This window comes from Protopterus annectens, chromosome 8.part0, assembly GCF_019279795.1.
Source record: "Protopterus annectens isolate FY-2018-M chromosome 8.part0, PAN1.0, whole genome shotgun sequence".
Lineage (NCBI taxonomy): Eukaryota > Metazoa > Chordata > Ceratodontiformes > Protopteridae > Protopterus > Protopterus annectens.
In genome coordinates this window covers 711,865,320-711,883,218 of record NC_056741.1, presented here as the reverse complement: position 1 = coordinate 711,883,218, position 17,899 = coordinate 711,865,320, and the positions used below count along the sequence as shown (strand labels likewise).

At 39.7% G+C, this 17,899-nt stretch overlaps 1 protein-coding gene across 1 annotated transcript in view; it reads left to right on the top strand.

Annotated features, from left to right (window-relative positions):
• MSTO1 (misato mitochondrial distribution and morphology regulator 1) overlaps positions 1-17,899 on the top strand; it is a gene marked incomplete in the record, with an annotated part of 1,162,028 nt that overhangs the window by 856,914 nt on the left and 287,215 nt on the right. Inside the window, 1 exon segment of the mRNA XM_044080162.1 lies at positions 15,673-15,807. Within this exon segment, the coding sequence (XP_043936097.1) occupies positions 15,673-15,807 (135 nt within the window).

Genomic DNA, 17,899 nt, shown 5'->3' with positions numbered 1-17,899 from the left:
TAGAGAATTTCTTCTTCTTCCTCAGCATAGGCCTTTAGCTATCCCTCCTGTTTTGGACATTGTAGATGATGCTTTTTCTGAGGCTAATTTGAATCCTGATTCCATGCCTCCTGCTCCTTCTAAGCCTGATAGATTTTATAGGGTTCCTGACTCTCATTTATTTCTCTTTAAAAACCCTTCTGCGGATCCTGAAACTATTTCTCAGGGCTCTAAGGCTGCTAAGGTTGCTACTTCCAAAAATCCTATTCCCTCTGAGAAGGATTCTCGTGCTTTAGACAGGTGGGGAAAAAAGGTATATACTTCTGCTACCCTGTCTGTAAGGGCTTTAAATTGCCAGTTTCATATGTTTAAATATCAGCAATTTCTTTTGTCTGTTTTAAAGCAAAAGCTTGCTTCCCTTCCTGCTTGTGCAGAGGATAAGGAACTTCAGGATGTTTTGCATGCTACGGAACAGGTTAACAAGCATAGCTTACATTGTGGTTTTGATGCTTTGGATGCTTCTTGCAGAGCTGCTGCCTCTGGTACTGTTATTAGGAGACATGCCTGGCTTCGTGAACAAAGTTTACCTGAACAGGTTAAGGCTAAGTTATTAGATGCCCCTGTTCAACAAGAGGTTCTTTTTGGTTCTAAGGCTGAGGAAGTTATTAAAAAGATGGAAGAAAAGGCAAAGTCTATGCAGACTGTAAAAGATTTCTTGCAAGTTCAGCCTCCTAGATTTTCCAGGAATTGGCCCTCTAAAAATTGGTCCTTTCCCACGTCTGACAGGCCTCAAAGGGGAAGATATAGGCGCTCCAGAGGTCGTGGTCAAGGCCAGGCCTCTTACAGATCTAGACAATGGACTGCTTCTTCACCTAGAAGGGGAGAAGACAGATCCCAATCTCAAAGAAAGCAAACTCAATGACTCTCTCGGTTGGGCTTCAGGACCTCTTCACCTGGACGCCCCTCTCGGAGGAAAACTGTCTCTTTTTTACAGAAATTGGACTCATATTACCCAGGACAGATGGGTATTGGACGTGATTCTAAAAGGTTACAAATTCCACTTTCACACTTTGCCAAGGACTCACGGTTGGCCAGATCTGCCAAAACTTCAAAGATCAGAGGCCTTAACTCAAGTGGATGCTCTTCTGGCCATGAGAGCCATAGAGCCTGTTCCACTCTCGGAAATAGGAAAGGGGTTTTATTCAAGACTGTTTCTGGTTCCCAGAAAACAAAACTCATGGAGACCCATTCTGGACCTTTCTGTGTTAAACACCTTTTTGGAAATTCCAAAGTTCAAGATGCTTACTCTGCAACAGCTAATTCCAATGCTCTCTCAGGATGCCTGGATGGTGACATTGGACTTAAAGGAAGCCTATTTACATATTCCCATCAGACAAGAACGCAGGAAATTCCTCAGGTTCAAGGCAGGTTCGAGGCACTTTCAATTCTCTGTTCTGCCCTTTGGTTTATCTACTGCCCAGAGTCTTCACCAAGTGCCTGGCACCAGTAGTGGCTTACTGCAGACTTCAGGGGATCCAGATTTACCCCTATTTGGATGACTGCCTTATTCAGGCAGACAGCAAAGATCTTCTGCTTCAACATCTGGACTTTGTTCAACGTCTTCTCCTCCTACTGGGATTCTCAGTGAACATAAAAAAGTCACATTTGATCCCTTCTCAACAAATGGTATTCTTGGGAGCCCTCTTAAATACAACCTTACAAAGGGCCTTCCTCACTCCAGAAAACAAACTCAGCTGGCTTCTAGTTTCAACACCTTGGCAACTCTATCTCAGCTCACTGCAAGGAAATTCCTGCAGGCTCTGGGCTACATGGCTTCCTGCATTCTGTTGATTCCAAACGCAAGGCTTCACATGAGAAAGCTTCAATGGTATCTGAAAAGTGTATGGTCACAGCATTACCACGATCTGGATATTCTGATTCCTCTGATCCCCTGCCTTCAGAAGGAGTTCCTCTGGTGGTCCAGGGCATGCACTTTAAACGAAGGAAAACCTTTTCGTCTTCCTCAACCTACTCAAATCCTGACCACGGACGCCTCGGATTATGCTTGGGGAGCACACTTTCTAGACAATTGCCAGCAGGGAACCTGGACAAAGGACCATCTTCACTGGCACATCAATCTGAAAGAAATGTTGGCAGTTCAAAATGCCCTTCTAGCCTTCAAGAACCTTTTACAACCAGGGCCTCTGCTAATTCGCACAGACAGCACCACGGTCATGTGGTACATCAACAAGCAGGGGGGTTCTCATTCATACCCCCTTTGCAGACTAGCTATGGGTTTATGGGACACAGCTCTAAATTTGAATCTGCATCTCCAGGCTCAATTCATTCCAGGGAAACAGAATCTCTTAGCAGACAGCCTGAGCAGAAACATTTCAGATCCTCACGAATGGATGCTAGACACCAACTTGTTCAACAGGATTACTGCAGTTTGGGGATGTCCCCAGATAGATCTGTTTGCATCCCATCTCAATCATCAGCTGCCTCGCTTTTGCACCAGGTCCTTCCACAAAACAGCTTGGAGAGTGGATGCCCTGTCCTTCAGCTGGAGAAGCCTTTCAGCATATGCCTACCCTCCTCTTCCTCTACTGCCTCGGGTATTACTGAAAATAAAACAGGACAAGCCCAAGTTCCTCATTTTGATTGCTCCAAATTGGCCTCGACAGTTTTGGTATCCAACTTTAAAGCTCCTGTTCTCGGGGTCTCCTTGGATTCTCCCACTGATCCCTTCGCTTCTGTCCCAGCATCAGGGTCAGTTACTACATTCCAATCTCAAGACCCTTTGCCTGGCAGCTTGGCTCTTCAAAGGAATTTGATTCCCTCTAGTCTTCCCAAACAAGTTTTGGATGTTCTTTTGGAAGCTAGACGGCCTAGCACTAGGAAATCCTATGCCTCTAAATGGAAGAGGTTTTCTATTTGGATGCAGGACCGAGGCTCTGATCCTCAGGTACCTGATCTCTCTTCTATTTTGCTTTACCTTTGAACTTTTATCTAAAGGACTTTCCTTTTCTTCCATTAAGATTCATGCTTCTGCTATCTCGCATTTCAGTTCTGATCCTCCTGTTTTTCTCATCCTTTGTTGAAGCAGTTCTTGAGAGGGCTAAAATTTGCGGCCTCCAAGGACCCCTCCTGTCCCTGCCTGGGATCTTAATTATGTTTTAGAAAAACTTACTTTGCCTCCTTTTGAGCCTGCTGCATCTTCAGATATTAAGTTTCTATCCTGGAAGACTGTTCTTTTGTTAGCATTGACCTCTGCCAGAAGGGTCTCAGAGTTGCAAGCTCTCATGGCTGTGGAACCATACCTTATTTTCCATCAGGACAGAGTATCCTTGAGGACCAATCCTACTTTCATGCCTAAGGTGATTTCGAAAGTGGCTTTAAATCAGACAATTCACCTTCCTACTTTCTTTCCAAATCCTCAAAATAAAGGGAAAGGATTTTGCATTCATTGGATGTGCACAGACAGTTACGATTTTACCTGGACAAGACTAAGGATTTCAGAAAGTCTAACCAATTGTTTGTTTCCTTTGCCTCCAGTTCTCTTGGAAAACCTATTTCTAAACAAACTATTTCCAAATGGATTGCTTATGGAATCAGATTTTGTTACACTCATCATGGGAAACAGTTTCCAGGTACCATTAGAAGTCATTCTACTAGAGCAGCTGCCACTTCTACAGCTTTCCTCAGAGGAGTCCCTACCAAGGATATCTTGGAAGCTGCCACTTGGAGTTCTGTGCATACTTTTTCCAAGCATTACAATCTCCCCTTGTTTTCTAAGTCCAGGGCAGGCTTTGCCTCTGCTGTCTTGCAGGGTATTCTTGCCTCCCCTTCTTCTATCTAAAGCCTCCTCCCCTTCTACACTGCTTTGGGATTCCACCCTACAGTTATGACTGCAACAGTGAAACACGAAGAACATAGTACAGTTGTGTACACCTACCATAAATGTAGATGTTCGAGTGTCTTCACTGTTGCAGTCGGGTTTCCTCCCTCCTATCCCTCTGTTTTACTCTCTTTTCCTTTTTTGTGGTGTATTTGTGTTTCCTTGTTGGATTCATTTTTGATTTGTTGGGGACTTCTGACATCTAGGGCAAGAAAGGCTGGAGAAGATGGCGTCGGCTGAGGGCTATGTACCAAAGCGTACTGACGTCAGGGTACTAGCTTATACAGCCGACGCCGGACCCAGACTTTGGGATTCTGGCCGACCTCGGGCTGCCTGCCGGCAGGAGCACCCTACAGTTATGACTGCAACAGTGAAGACACTCGAACATCTACATTTATGGTAGGTGTACACAACTGTACTTTTTTAATGTTAATTTCAATTTAATTTTAGCAAAGGGAATGATTAATTGAATAAATGAACAAATTAATTGAATGAGACTTGTATAAATTTGAAGCAGAATTACATTCATTATTCTGATGAAGTTTCCTGCAGTGGAAATGAAAGCGCTTAATCTTTGTGCTTGATTTGTCGGTTTGTTTTATGGAATAAATATTTTACATTATTTACTGTAGTTTTTTATGGACTTAACAGTCTTGAACGAAATTTAACAGCTGGTACTTTATTACGGACTTTTGTGGGACTGCCTTCATTGGAAATCCTGCTTCACGGAGAATTTTTGCGTTTATTAGCACTAAAAACAATTCAAGTGCAGTGCAAGCTAGCACACTTTGAGTGTGCAATAGTATTATATTAGAGCCTTTTCCATTCAGTCAGTCTCAACAAAAACTATATTAAACATGCTTAGTAAACTGAAGCCCACTACTCTAGCTGCAGACAAGTTATCACCCCAATATCTAAAAATAGCAACCGAAGCAATAGCATACCCAGTTTCAATACTAATAAGCAGATCTATAGTTGAACACCAGATCCCAACCATCTGGAAGACTTCCCATATAATTCCACTTCATAAAGACGGATACTGTACTGACCTAACCAATTACCATCCTATTGTTCTCCTATCCCCACTATCCAAAATATTAGAGAGAATTGTCCACACACAGCTCATGCATTACCTGCAAACAAATAACCTATTAACTCAGTCACAAGATGGTTTCTGTCCATATCACAGTACTACCACTGCCCTGTTATCTTTTACCACCACAATAAACCAACATAGAAATAATCACAAATATGTATCCTCAATTTTCTTAGACCTTTCGAAAGCGCTCAATATGGTCTCTCAAAGCAAACTTCTAACCACGCTCACTTCACTAAACTTTTCTAAATTTGCACTTGACTGGTTCAAAGACTATTTAACTGGATGCCAGCAAGCAGTACAATGGCAAGGTGATCTATCACCCCTTCTACTCACCACCATAGGTGTACCCCAGGGCTCCATATTAGGTTCCCTTCTTTTCTCAAATAACCTCCACACCTCAGTCCCACGTGTAATTCTAATTCAGTATGCCGATGACTCCACTATAATTTGCACTGCCCCTACTTTTCTAGAATTATAAGTGTTCAGTCAACATTTGTTTCTCGCACTTGAAACCTGGCTAACCGACTCCCACCTTATCCTGAACCCAAACAAAATAAAACTTATGCTATTTCATCCAACCTAAGCCAAAACACCTCCCTTATCATTCTCTGTTGAATCTGTCACCAAAACCAAAATCTCTCCCACTGCTCATAGTAAGCTATCAGGTGTTGAAATAGACAATAATATGAGATTTCAGCTTTATATATCCCAAACAATAAAAAAGTCCACAAAAAAATAGGTACTCTATACAGGAATAAACATTATCTCACAGACAGCACAAAAGTCACGGTAGTTCAAACACACTTGATCTCAACCCTATCAAATGCATCACCTGTTCTCACCAACCTTAGGAAATCACACCTTGCAAAACTTGAAAAGTTACAATAAAATCATTAGATCTGCTACCAACTCAAACTCATGACCCCATCACTGTACAGCAGTTAGGTAACTCAACTGGCTAGAGTTGCCTCACCTACTACACTACACCCAACTAACCATGGCCCACAAGTTACTCCTTCAGAATGAAAAGACATCTGCCCTAAATAATCAACTACAACCATACTCCAGTACCAGAACTTTAAGATCCAGTAATAAACACCTGATAAAGGTCTCTAATGAAAATAATCAGGCAGGGAAATCCCTCTTCTCCAACTGTATAGCTAAACTCTGAAATACCTTACCTCTTAATGTAATATCTACCACAACCACATCTCATGTTAAACTTTTACTAAAAAATCACCAATTCAAAAATTGGATATGTCCATGTATGGCTTCTGGTTCATAGGTAGGTACTAGGCTATCGGCCCAAGGGCCTACGTAAGCCCAGCCAGCAAGGTTCCATGGCCTACGCCACCCAAGAAAGTTATTTTCCTGTGCCACTGTCGAGCAGAGACACAGAAGTGATCCTAGGGGTATATTTCCTATTTCCCATCCACTCATCAAGATTTTTCTCGAGTGCTAATGAAGAACATTTGCTTGACATAGATGGGTAGCTTGTTCCAGAGTATAGGAAGTCTCTGGGATAGGAATCCATTCCTCCAGCGTGTCCTGTTTATTGTGGTGACAAGGTTTAGGTCCCTAGAGCGTGTAGCTCGGCGGGATTGGGATTTCTTTAGGTGTAGCATGTCCAACAGCTCTGGGTTGGACATAGCTTTATATGTTAGGCAGAGATCACCTCAGAGTAGGCGATATGCTACAGAGTAAAGCTGGAGTTTTTTGAGGCGGTCAGAGTAGGGCATTTGTTTGAGGCCAGTAATCCTCTTTGTGAGGTACTTCTGTGGCCTTTCCAGCTGCTGCAGATGTCTAGTGAGGTACATTCCAAAAGGGGCGTTGTACTCTATAATGGGTGTAATGAGTGACTAGTAGAGGGGAACAATGACCTCTTTTTTCCTGGATGAGAACCCTTTTATGATGAGGTGTGCCAAGTAGAAGGACTTCCTGACTACTGTGGCGATCTGACTATCAAAGGAGAGACTACTGTCCACCTGGGTCCCAAAGTCTCTTATCACGCATTCGGTGTTAATTAGATTACTGCCTATGTTAATCTACTTGCTGCCAATGTTGATATTATGCAGACTCAAATTTTTTTATCGTGCACATATAAACAAAAGGTATGCTGGATTATATGTTAATCATCCGTATGTCTCAAACTATATATTTAACTGTCTTCTGTGTCCTATTGTACCTTAAATTTTAATTGTACTATTGTATTTTGCTGTCTTTTATTGTGGAGCTCTTCTCCCCGGGCCTCCGCTATAAAAGGACTTGTGTCCAGTCAGACTTTCCTGGTTAACAAATGTAAAATAAAGTAAATAAATAAATACAGTTTAAATAAATACATTTTATTCAAACTGTATTCTGAACTGAATTCAGTTATTGTTTTATTCAACTCTGAACAGTTAAAAAGTGCCAAAAAATATACTTATCAGCTGAGAAGCACACTCAGTCAGAACACAAGGAGATTCTAGCAAACTTTTTTTTTTTTTTTTAATTAGTGAAAAAGAGAGAAAGCAAGAGCAGAAGATAATTCAAGGTTAAGAACCTAAGTGGGTTGGCCTTCTCAAATGTTCTCTCTGTATTAGGTAGAATGAGCTAATGGCACTAGACTGGGAGGAGTGTCTCAGATCAGATTTATAGTATGGGCGGGCAACTGCGAAGTAATCAAGTATAAGAACAAGACAGCAATAGAGAGGGCAGGTGGGAAACTATTACAGCTGCTAGCTGTAGCCACTAAATTAAAGTTTTAAACAGATAAAGGAGCAAGGAGACTCTAGAGAATACTTTTAACTGCAAACAAATCAGTTATATGATACCAGACTAGAACACAGAAACCTCACAAAAAATGCACAGAAAAGCACAGATAGAGCACTCACAAACAGAAAATACAGCTCTCACTATGAAAAAGCAGTTTACAGTTAAGTAATTAAGTAAAAATGCATTTGGAGTAATGAAACAGTATCTAGCAATGAAAAATACAGTTAAAACAGCATAAAACAGTACATAAATGCAGCGAAATAGTCAAATGTGGGCAGTTGTTGCTAACTAAGTTCTTGAGTTTAGGCAAGATCATTTATATTAGGTTTCTTTAGTATTATATTAGGTACACACAGCTAGGCTTATAAAGACCTTTGGGTCAGTAGCCCAGTAACCACCTATGAACATATAACATGAAAGTAATACAGTAGCCCCTTATGCTGGATTCTGGTTGTCCATGTACTGTAAAGGATCCATTTATTTAAGTATCTCTGGTGATAGTTCCCTTGTGCAGAGGAGCTGGAAGCTGTTGAAGGCTGGGGGGGGGGGGGGTGAGAGGAGCACTTAGTGATCTAAAAAGGGCAATGTTTTAAAACTATTTACTACCACAACATCGGTTCACGTGGAGGATATTTTAAGATTAGCCAGTTTCCCTTTTGGTGCTTGAATTTACATTTCCTGATTAGTCTTACCTATCCCATGGCTGATAATTGTACATTAGCCCTAGCGAGAATAACTGTGATCTTACCATAGATAATTTGAGGGGACCCATGTAAGGGATGTAGCATTTAGGAACTGCCTCTATCCATTCATGGCATGAGGGGCAATCCTAGAGTACATTTTCTATTACCCATCCTTAGATCCAAGTTTCATTTGAATATGGAAGGGGATGAGCTTTGTTGTAATTGAATGGATAGTCTGTTCGGGAACAGTAGTAACCTCTGTGATATATATCCCTCTCTTTACAACTTTCAGTTTAGATACCTGGACTGAGTATTTCTGATGCCATTTGACTTGCCAATGTTCATTAGGTCCATCAGTAATGGGGTGGAGAATGCCTTGTATGCCAGACACAGGTTACCTTTAAGCACTCTGTAGGATACTGAGTATAGTGATAAATCTTTGAAGTGGTCTATGCAAGACCTATTGTTTAGGACTCGTATCCTTTTAGCAAAGTATCTCTGTGGGTATTCCAATTGTTGCATGGGTCTGGACAGATGCATGCCAAAGTGGGCATTATACAAAATTATTGATCTAATGAGAGCTTTGTAAAGGGGGACAATAACATCTCTAGATCTAGTCACAAACAATTTGTTTATAAGCTGTGCAATATAGAAAGGCTTTCTTATGACTCTGGGCACATGGTCAAAAGTTAGGTCACTGTAGTCACAAGTTCCCAAATTCCAAACAATTAGGTCAGTTCTCAGGAGGTATTATCCATTTGGCAGTTCCCTGAAGTAGATGACTTCCCAAAGGATACAATAATGTATTTTTTGGAGTTTAGTTTCAATTCATGATTCTGGCACCAGTTGTTGTTTAGGACAAACCTTCCTACATGATAGTGAAGTAATTTGGAGATTCAATAACTGTTTCTAGCTTGCAGTCATCTCAAACTTAGTCGGCCAAAGCCCTTTGGTATTTCCTTTTACTTTTGAGATGTACATGCCAAACAGAAAAAGTCTCGGCACCAAACCCTGGGTGACTGCACTGGTGACTGGTCTCTTTCTAGAGGTAACTTCCCCTATTTTGATCCCCTGCATCCTGTGAGCAAGCTGGAAATCCTGCTAGTGATGTAAGTGTTTGCTCCTAGTTTATTCATCTTTTGTAGTATACCTGAATAGGGGATTGTGCCAAAAGGCTTGGCCAGGACAAGGTAGTGTGGTGTGAACCATTTTAACTTCATCCATTGCTTTGGTGACGAAGGTAAAGCTTAAAATTTGTCCATGATTTTGAGCCTTTCACACTTTCTCCTAATTCTTGGCCTAAGGTTGAGAGATCAGAACATATGTTTGATTATCCCTGATTTTGTGTCATATTTTTGGTCTGTTCCTCATAGTGTGTGTGTGATTTTCTGGCAAATTTATGAGGATTGCAAAACTTAAATAGTGATAGACACTTGAGTTTCAGACTTCTAGACTTCATGTCCTTCAGAAAATGCAGGCTAATGCAAAACCTGTTATTCTAGCAACAAAGCATATAAGAACAATGTTATTTAAAATCTGTCCCTGATTCTGTGCCTTTGAGCTTTATCCCAATCCATTAAGTTTTTGACTTTATCCCTTGAGCTATGAGGTTTTGAAGTTTAAATAAAAACTGTGAGCAAAAGCTGTGTTTTCCACTTTCAAGCTTGACCTGTTGCATTTTTTTTATTTGTTCAATTAAATAAAAAAAAGTGCAACAAAAACTGTGCAACTTGAAAAATATTAATAATAACCTAACTGAAGGCTTAAAGTCAGGCAAGAAGATTTAATAACTTTTTTTATAAGCGGAATAAAAATCACAGAGTATTTTATTGTTATTTTAAATAAATTAATGTTTCTGGCATAACTTTAAACATCTAACAAAACTGGAGCCAACTTGCATTAATGAAAAACATGAGTTAAGACAAGGAAGAAACTGTATTAACTTCTGAAAACACAGTTATAGCAAAGCTATTCCAGTTTCTTGCCTGCATTAAGTCTAATTTTTACTGTTGTTACTTCATAAATGACTGCCCAGAATGTACTTGGGTGGGCTGCTGCCACTTCAGTTATGGTCCGCAATCCACAGAACTGCACTGACATGTTCAACAATGACTGTTATTAATTATTAATTAAATAACAGTGAAAACCATAAACTATCAGAAGTTGGAATGAAACAATGAAGTGTCAGTTGTAAAAAATAAGCACTTTATTTCCTTTGTCAAACACAGAAAGCAAGTGCTTATTTTTTTACAACTGACACTTCGTTTCATTCCAATTTCTGATCATTTATAGCAAGTAACAGTGCAAAGTACCAGAGCTGGATCCTGGTTAAATGGGGCCCCAGGCAGGGTAATAGATTGGGTGCCCCCAGAGCAGCCCCTCCTGCAGACAACCCCCTACCGCTCCAGCAGCAGCCCCCTCCCCAGCCACTCCATTGCTGCATTACTTGACTATTTTTCATTTGCCATAAACACTGTTCAAACCTGTCAGCATGCATACTGTTTTCTTATTTACTTCTACAATGAGTACAGATATTGAAATAAAACAGCACAAACACTAACCCATTTGCTAAACAAACAATAGTCTTGCAATGAAAACAGACTTAGCATGAGTAGTAAACTTCTCTGCCCTTGAAACTTACATTCATTGAAATAGCGTGAAAACCCACATTCTTTTTGCATCTGGACAGTGGAGGACTAAGCTTACCTCTGGGCTGCTTTCAAACCATAGGCTCCTTATACATTTTTAGGATCATGCATATATGTATGCGTTCTTTGATTCACTTTCCTGGTTGTATTAAATTATATTCCTTGTATAATACAGCACCACTTGTAAGAATGTGTTTTAAATGTGTAGTTTTGAACAGTCTTCTAGTAAGCAATGAAACAAAACGTATGAACCAGTAATGACAAAACTACCCATTTCAGAAAATTTTAACCGTAAAAGGCCACTCAAACTTCTGTCATTACAATCCACCAATGTCAGTAAATATGCAAAATCTCTGCAGAAGTAAAAGTCATCTAAATAATTTCACATTAAATGGATCTGTAACTAATGAAGAGGTTGCTTCTAGCAAACACCTTTATATTTAATTGTTTCATCTACAAATTAAGTGTCTGTTGCCCTTGAAGAATAAATTGCCTATGTTACATTAAAAAAATAAGCTAGCAGTATTGCAATAGGGAATGGATGGCAAACTGATAACAGGTTCATAGTTACTAGGTAACTCCTCCAAAGGAGGACATTCACAGGACTGCAGCATCCACTCCCTTTAAAGTACAGCACGGTACAGTATCAGGAATCCATCTGCATAGTGTGGGAGTAGAACCCACAGCCTTCTGCATCAAAAGCAAGTATGCTTCCTGTTGTGCTACTAACAATGCAAGCAGACTTGACATAAGTATCACTAAACTCCTCTTTCCCTAAAGCTCTCAGCTCCTTATAAAATCCACTTGACACTCAACTAAATCTCTCAACTTCGCAGCACAAAAAATCTGGAAAAAGCCAACATTTATTGGGGGGGGGGGCAAGGGCCCAAAACCAGGGACCCATTTTAAACATTGCTTGTATAATATTAGATAGTTGCGAGAATAAAGTGTTTTATGTTACCATGTGTTTCCTGAAAGATAGGAAGACTGAAACTTAAAGGGCTATCATTATTTAGTGAATTCAGTTCTCACTGATTTGCCAGAAAACCACAAATTTTAAAAGGAACAGACCAAAGGTATGAGCCAAATATTCTGTGAAAACCTGGACAGTTGAGAGTTATGGACTCAACTCCTTGAATCACAAGTGTTGGTATGGGTAGAGAATTCAGGCTTGTGTTAAGGTACAAGGTTTGAGCCTGAGTAACACTAACCACCCAACTGGAGCATTTTACACACACATATACACACAACAAATTAAAAGCTGGAAAACACAGCACTCAGCCAACAGCACATGTAATGGCAGTCAGGAAACAAAAACACTTGGGCAACAAGGAAACTCTCCTTACCTGGAAGCATGGCTCTGAAAGCAAGCAGCAATGATCTGCAAAAACACTCGGGGGGGGGGGGGCTGGAAAACTCTCCTTAAAAGCTAAAATCACTTGGATGTGATGAGGCACTGGCTCACATACTTACCTCACTCAATGGAACAGTTAGTTTAAATTCCGCATGACCAAGGTGTGGACTGTGCTTAAATCCTCTTAGGCGTGCGACGCACACATGGGTCCTCCTTAAAGAAGACGTTGACCAGGGTGCACTCCCCTGGTAATCTATGTTGCTTAGTACTGGATCAGGTTAGCCATTAGTTTTTAGCTTTTTCCCCAACTGACAAGGTGGTCTTGCAGTTGTAAAAGTGTGTGTGTGGGGGGGCACTCCTTCCCCCTCGCCCTATGGTTCCGGCGCCCTTGCCGTTGTGTGTTTCTACACCTCATTTCAGAAGTTTCATTCATCTGACTGCAAATGTAACAGACTTACTGGAGTATTGGAACTATACTCATCTTCCATCTGTGTTAACAGCTTTTTTTTAAGTTATAATTAGTACTGATGGTAAGGCTTGATTATGCTTTGGAGTATCCATCGCCCCTTTAAAACTTAACAAAAAAGACATTTTGTAAGCGTTACTCAGCCATTAAATATTAAGTCTTCCTTTATCTTCTTTAATTCTTTTGTGTCAGTCAGTGGAATGTCCATGTCAGCTGTTGTAATCTTTCTGCCTTGGCAGTATAGTCTTGCCATTACCTAGAACGCCTCTTTATTTAACAACTCTTCTTTCACAAGTGGGCCCATTTTATAAGTAGTATTATAGTGCTGCTGCAGTCAAATTTCCATATAACTAGCATAAAAACCTTCTCAAAACTCTATTCAATTAACATCTTGTTAATTCTCATCTAAGCGTGTCTCCTGTGGTGTGGTAATATGAGGCTTTAACTTCCTAATTTAAGTAGTGGCCACCTTGATGATTTAACATCATTGAGGCCATTTGCATTTACACAATGTGTTTATAAGTCCTCTAGCATTTTATTTATTGCCATAACTTGACAAATTTCCACCAAATAATAGTGTTTCTGTTTTCCTACCTACCAGATCCTTCTCAAATCCCCTGATAGACTTTATCAGTAGCTCATAACTGCTTAATATAGTAAGCTTGACTGTTTTCATAACTTTTCTTCAGGGTAAACTTATACCAGTTATTTCAAAATCTAAAAATACAAAATAAACTTGATTACAAACCAGTCATTCAGAATGAGAGCTATCACTGTAACTAGGTTGTCTTTTATACAGAGTCTTCCTTTCCTCATTCAGAGGGATACTATGTTCCCACACACTCGTGATTGTTAGAAGCATTTACAATGCAGATTCTTAGAGCTCATCTTGATTTTCAAGTCCTTGCCAGTCACCTTTATCATAATGTAAGCAAACCTCAGTACCTCTAGACTTTTTAACTTGAATGTCTTCAAAAAGATTAGATAGTTGTAACAGTGTGATGTGGGGCCGCTTAACACAGTTAACACACGTATCTTAAAAGCAAGTCACATCAGTAACATACTCTACAAATGGCCATTTATATTACTTTACCACAAATAATTGCAGTTGTTTCTTTCCCACTTTTTGTTTATAGGAAAAAAGTATTAGAACAGTTGAGTAAATTATACAGCTCATCCCTGTTTACATTCTAAGAGCTCCTTAGAAAAGTAACAGCTCTTCTAATTGGTAAGTCAGGAACTTCATCAGTATGGGCCAGATTCCAAAGAGCTGCTCTCAGTGCAAGTCTTCCCTGATTCTGAAAGAGTTTCTCTCAGTGTAAGTAACTTTGGTGTAATGCCTATCTATAAACAGGCTTGCAAGTGGGTCCAGATTGTAGAATACATATACGCAGTGTAAGAGGTCACTTACACTGAGACCAATGTTTTAGAATTGGGCACAGTGAGTTAATTCTGACTTCTTGCCATGCTGCTACTAGCATAAAAACTCAGTCCACTGTCTCCAGCAGAAATTCTGACATTGAACTTTTATATGAATAAGTGGAATCAATTTCATATAACTCAGGCAATTACTCCACTCTGATTTTTTGTCAGGAATGCCTAGAAACCATAGGATGTCTGTCCTTGATCTTTAATTTCCACATTCCTTTCTTGGAGCTGTTCTTGATGGAGTTTCCTCGCAGCTTACTTTAACTGATTTTCTGTGGCAGTGTCATCAAGGGAGTGGACTGCATATGAGTGTAGCTTTTTATTGCTATAATATAATCTTCTAGTTTTGCAGTCTTCCACCAGTTCTTAGGAGCTCATTGTAGAGTTGTACATTTTATCTTTGCTAGAAGGGTTAGTTTTATTTGACTCTGCAAATAAACTTTTTCTAGTAGCTTTGTAATAGCCATGCAGTTTGATTGCCTGAAAATCCCTTCTGAGGATTTTTCCTTTTAAGATTTTTTCTGTATAGAAGGCTTGCAGACAGTTCATGACTCTCATATAGTAGCTTTGGACGGAATGTACTTTTTAAGAGCTGGCAATTCCACATTATTAACAGAGTGGGAGGAGGGAGCTCAAAATTATTACTGATAACTGAAAGGTACCCTACTGGAAGTCCCTGAGTTTATGAGCTGTTAAGCTTTCATTCTGTAGTCCAGGTTTGATTCCCTGAATTTCCTCTTGAAACTGATTCTGAGCAAGAATCTTAACCATTTAATCCTCATAGATTGCCCCTCAAAAGGGACGCGTGTCCAGTGGGCTTACTCATTTAACACATGAACAAAAATAAATAAATACATTTTTGTAAGTAGACAGAGTGCAAACTGGATATTTTTTCTGTGATTTAACTTCTTTTGTCAAACAACTGCAGCTCCTATCCAGCAAACTTGCTGGCATACTGGAGTACATAATGGTAGTTAGCACTGTTTTTCCCCATTCAGCATTTGTACCTCCATATCCACTGTGGGGTGGGTGCTCAGCACAGTGATGAGCAGAAGCTTTTGACATACACTGCTTTTACAGATTTTGATATCATTGCATTACAGGGTCAGAATTCTCAGGCATGGGTTCAGTTTTCATGTATTGCATTGAGACGCATGTATCACAACAGGTGTCTTGCTTCTTGCTGGTGGGGTACATCTGGCAGCTGGTGTTCTAATGGAATGGGATTGTTCTTTTAGAAAGGAGTGGTATCCACATAATTTGTAAGAACTGTTGAAGTTAGTACCTGTGACACCTAGTAACATTAAAGACTGGCGTGGTATCTCTTAAGACTGACATAATACCGTGCTTCATTATTTTTCAGGGTTTTCAAGTTCTTTGTGATCTTCATAATGGATTTTCTGGATTGTCTGCAAAAACAGTGGAACTATTACAAGATGAGTACCATGGAAAAGGAATTCTAACCTGTGGAGTGACACCATTCTCTGGAGCAGATCCTGTAAGAATTAATTTTATGTTGTGATTTACATACCTGGAGTAGTCTACAAAAAACAGAAAGATTTTTGTGCTGTGTGTCTGTCTGGGTTGTTTTCAATAGAGTATTATAGGACTGTAGGAATCTAGTGTACAATATCTGTGTCCAATACTTAGAATGAGGAGTTCTAAACTCCAGTATGTAAACATCTATGGAGAAAACAATTCTTATGTGAGATTTTAACTACTCAAGCATTAACTGGTTTAGGTATACATCACATATTATAATATTAATTGACTGTCTTAATTAGGGCAGCTTAGAACAAATAGATTAACACCTGAAAAAGTCCTCTCAGAATCAAGGATCAAATAAAAAAAAATGAAAAGTTTGAGAACCACCAAAAAAAAAAAAAAATCCTATCATGGCTTTCAACTAAAACAGCATGCATTTATGTATCTGGTATATATGGAATGTTCTTTTTATTTTTTTTTACAGAAATATTGGCAGCATAAATTAACTGTTTGGCTATACTCTAGAAACAAAGTCTTTAAGCCCAGCTGATGTCCATAACCATTAAGGTATCTGCAAAGTATCCCAACTAACAACTACACCAAAAAGTGAAAAGGTCATATAGACAAACTAATTGGTAAAAACTAAAAGAAGAACTTAGCCAAGCTAGACTTTTCACTGTGCGATACCTTAAGCCTCCTGTAGTAGAGGCCCATGGGATGCATGCAAATGACCACTTGAAAACATGCACATTTTGGCCTTTTTATGACCTCACCTGCACTGCATAAGAAAACTGTTTGGTTATACTACTTATGCTGTACTGATGAAACCATAAGAAGGCCAGAATGTGCAGGCCCACAGCTAGTGACATTTGGTTTTGTTGGCCTGAATCCATCCATAAAGACTTAAAAAAGAAAAAGTCATGGACATTTAGAAGCCATGTATCTGAAACACTTGATGTCCTTAAGAGTTCATCTGCATATATCCTATGAGCCCCTGTTACAGAAAGGTTAAGGTATCACACAGTGAAAACTCAAGCTTGGCTAGTTTTTCTTGTAATTTTTATTAAAGGGAGGGAGGGACAGAACTGCCAAAGCTGAGGGGAGAGAGATTGCTGAATAATAGGAAAAAGTTAGTTGCTAAATTAATATTTGTCTTCAGTCTTCACAAAGGAAATCAAGGGGAGGGTACAAGCTGGGAGAGAAGCAGGGCAGAACAGGGGAGAGTACTGAAGCTGATAGAGTAGAGGGATTCATGTCAAGAAGTTAAATCACAGTCTGAAATAACTTTTGGTGAACCTTGGTAGGAGTTTTTTTTTTTTGGGGGGGGGTTTCCTCTACATTCCCATGTGGGGGACACCGCTCTCATTCTCCAAATGTGTATATACAGTGGATATAAAAAGTATATACACCCCTGTTAAAATGCCATGTTTTTGTGATATAAAAAATGAGATCACAATAAATAATTTCAAAACTTTTCCCACCCTTATTGTGGCCTATAACCTGTACAATTCAATTGACAAACAAACAAATCTGATAGAGGAAAAAAATATAAAAAATGAAAAACATACAATAAGCTGGTTGCATCAGTGTGGACATGCTTAAACTAATACTTTGAAGCACCTTTTGATTTCATTACAGCATTCAGTCTTCTTGGGTACACTCCTGCCATCAATTAAAGAGACTGTGATTAACCCCAAATAAAGTTCAGCTGTCCTAGTAGGATTTTCCTGACATTTACTCAGTTGGCTGCTACAGCAAAAGCCATGGTTTGCAGAGAGCTTACAAAGCACCAAAGGGATCTGATTGTTGAAAGGTATCAGTCAGGAGAAGTGTACAAAAAATTTTCCACAGCATTGGCTATACCGTGGAACACAGTGAAGACAGTCATCAAAAAGTGGAGAAAATATGGGACAACGGTGACATTGCAAAGAACTGGGCGTACCTCCAAAATTGACGAAAAGACGAGATGCAAATTGGTTAGGGAGGCTGCCAAAAGACCTACAGCAACACTGAAGGAGCTCCAGGAATTTCTGGCAAGTACTGGTTGTGTACTACATGTGACAACAATCTCCCATATTCTCCATATGTCTGGGCTATGGGGTAGG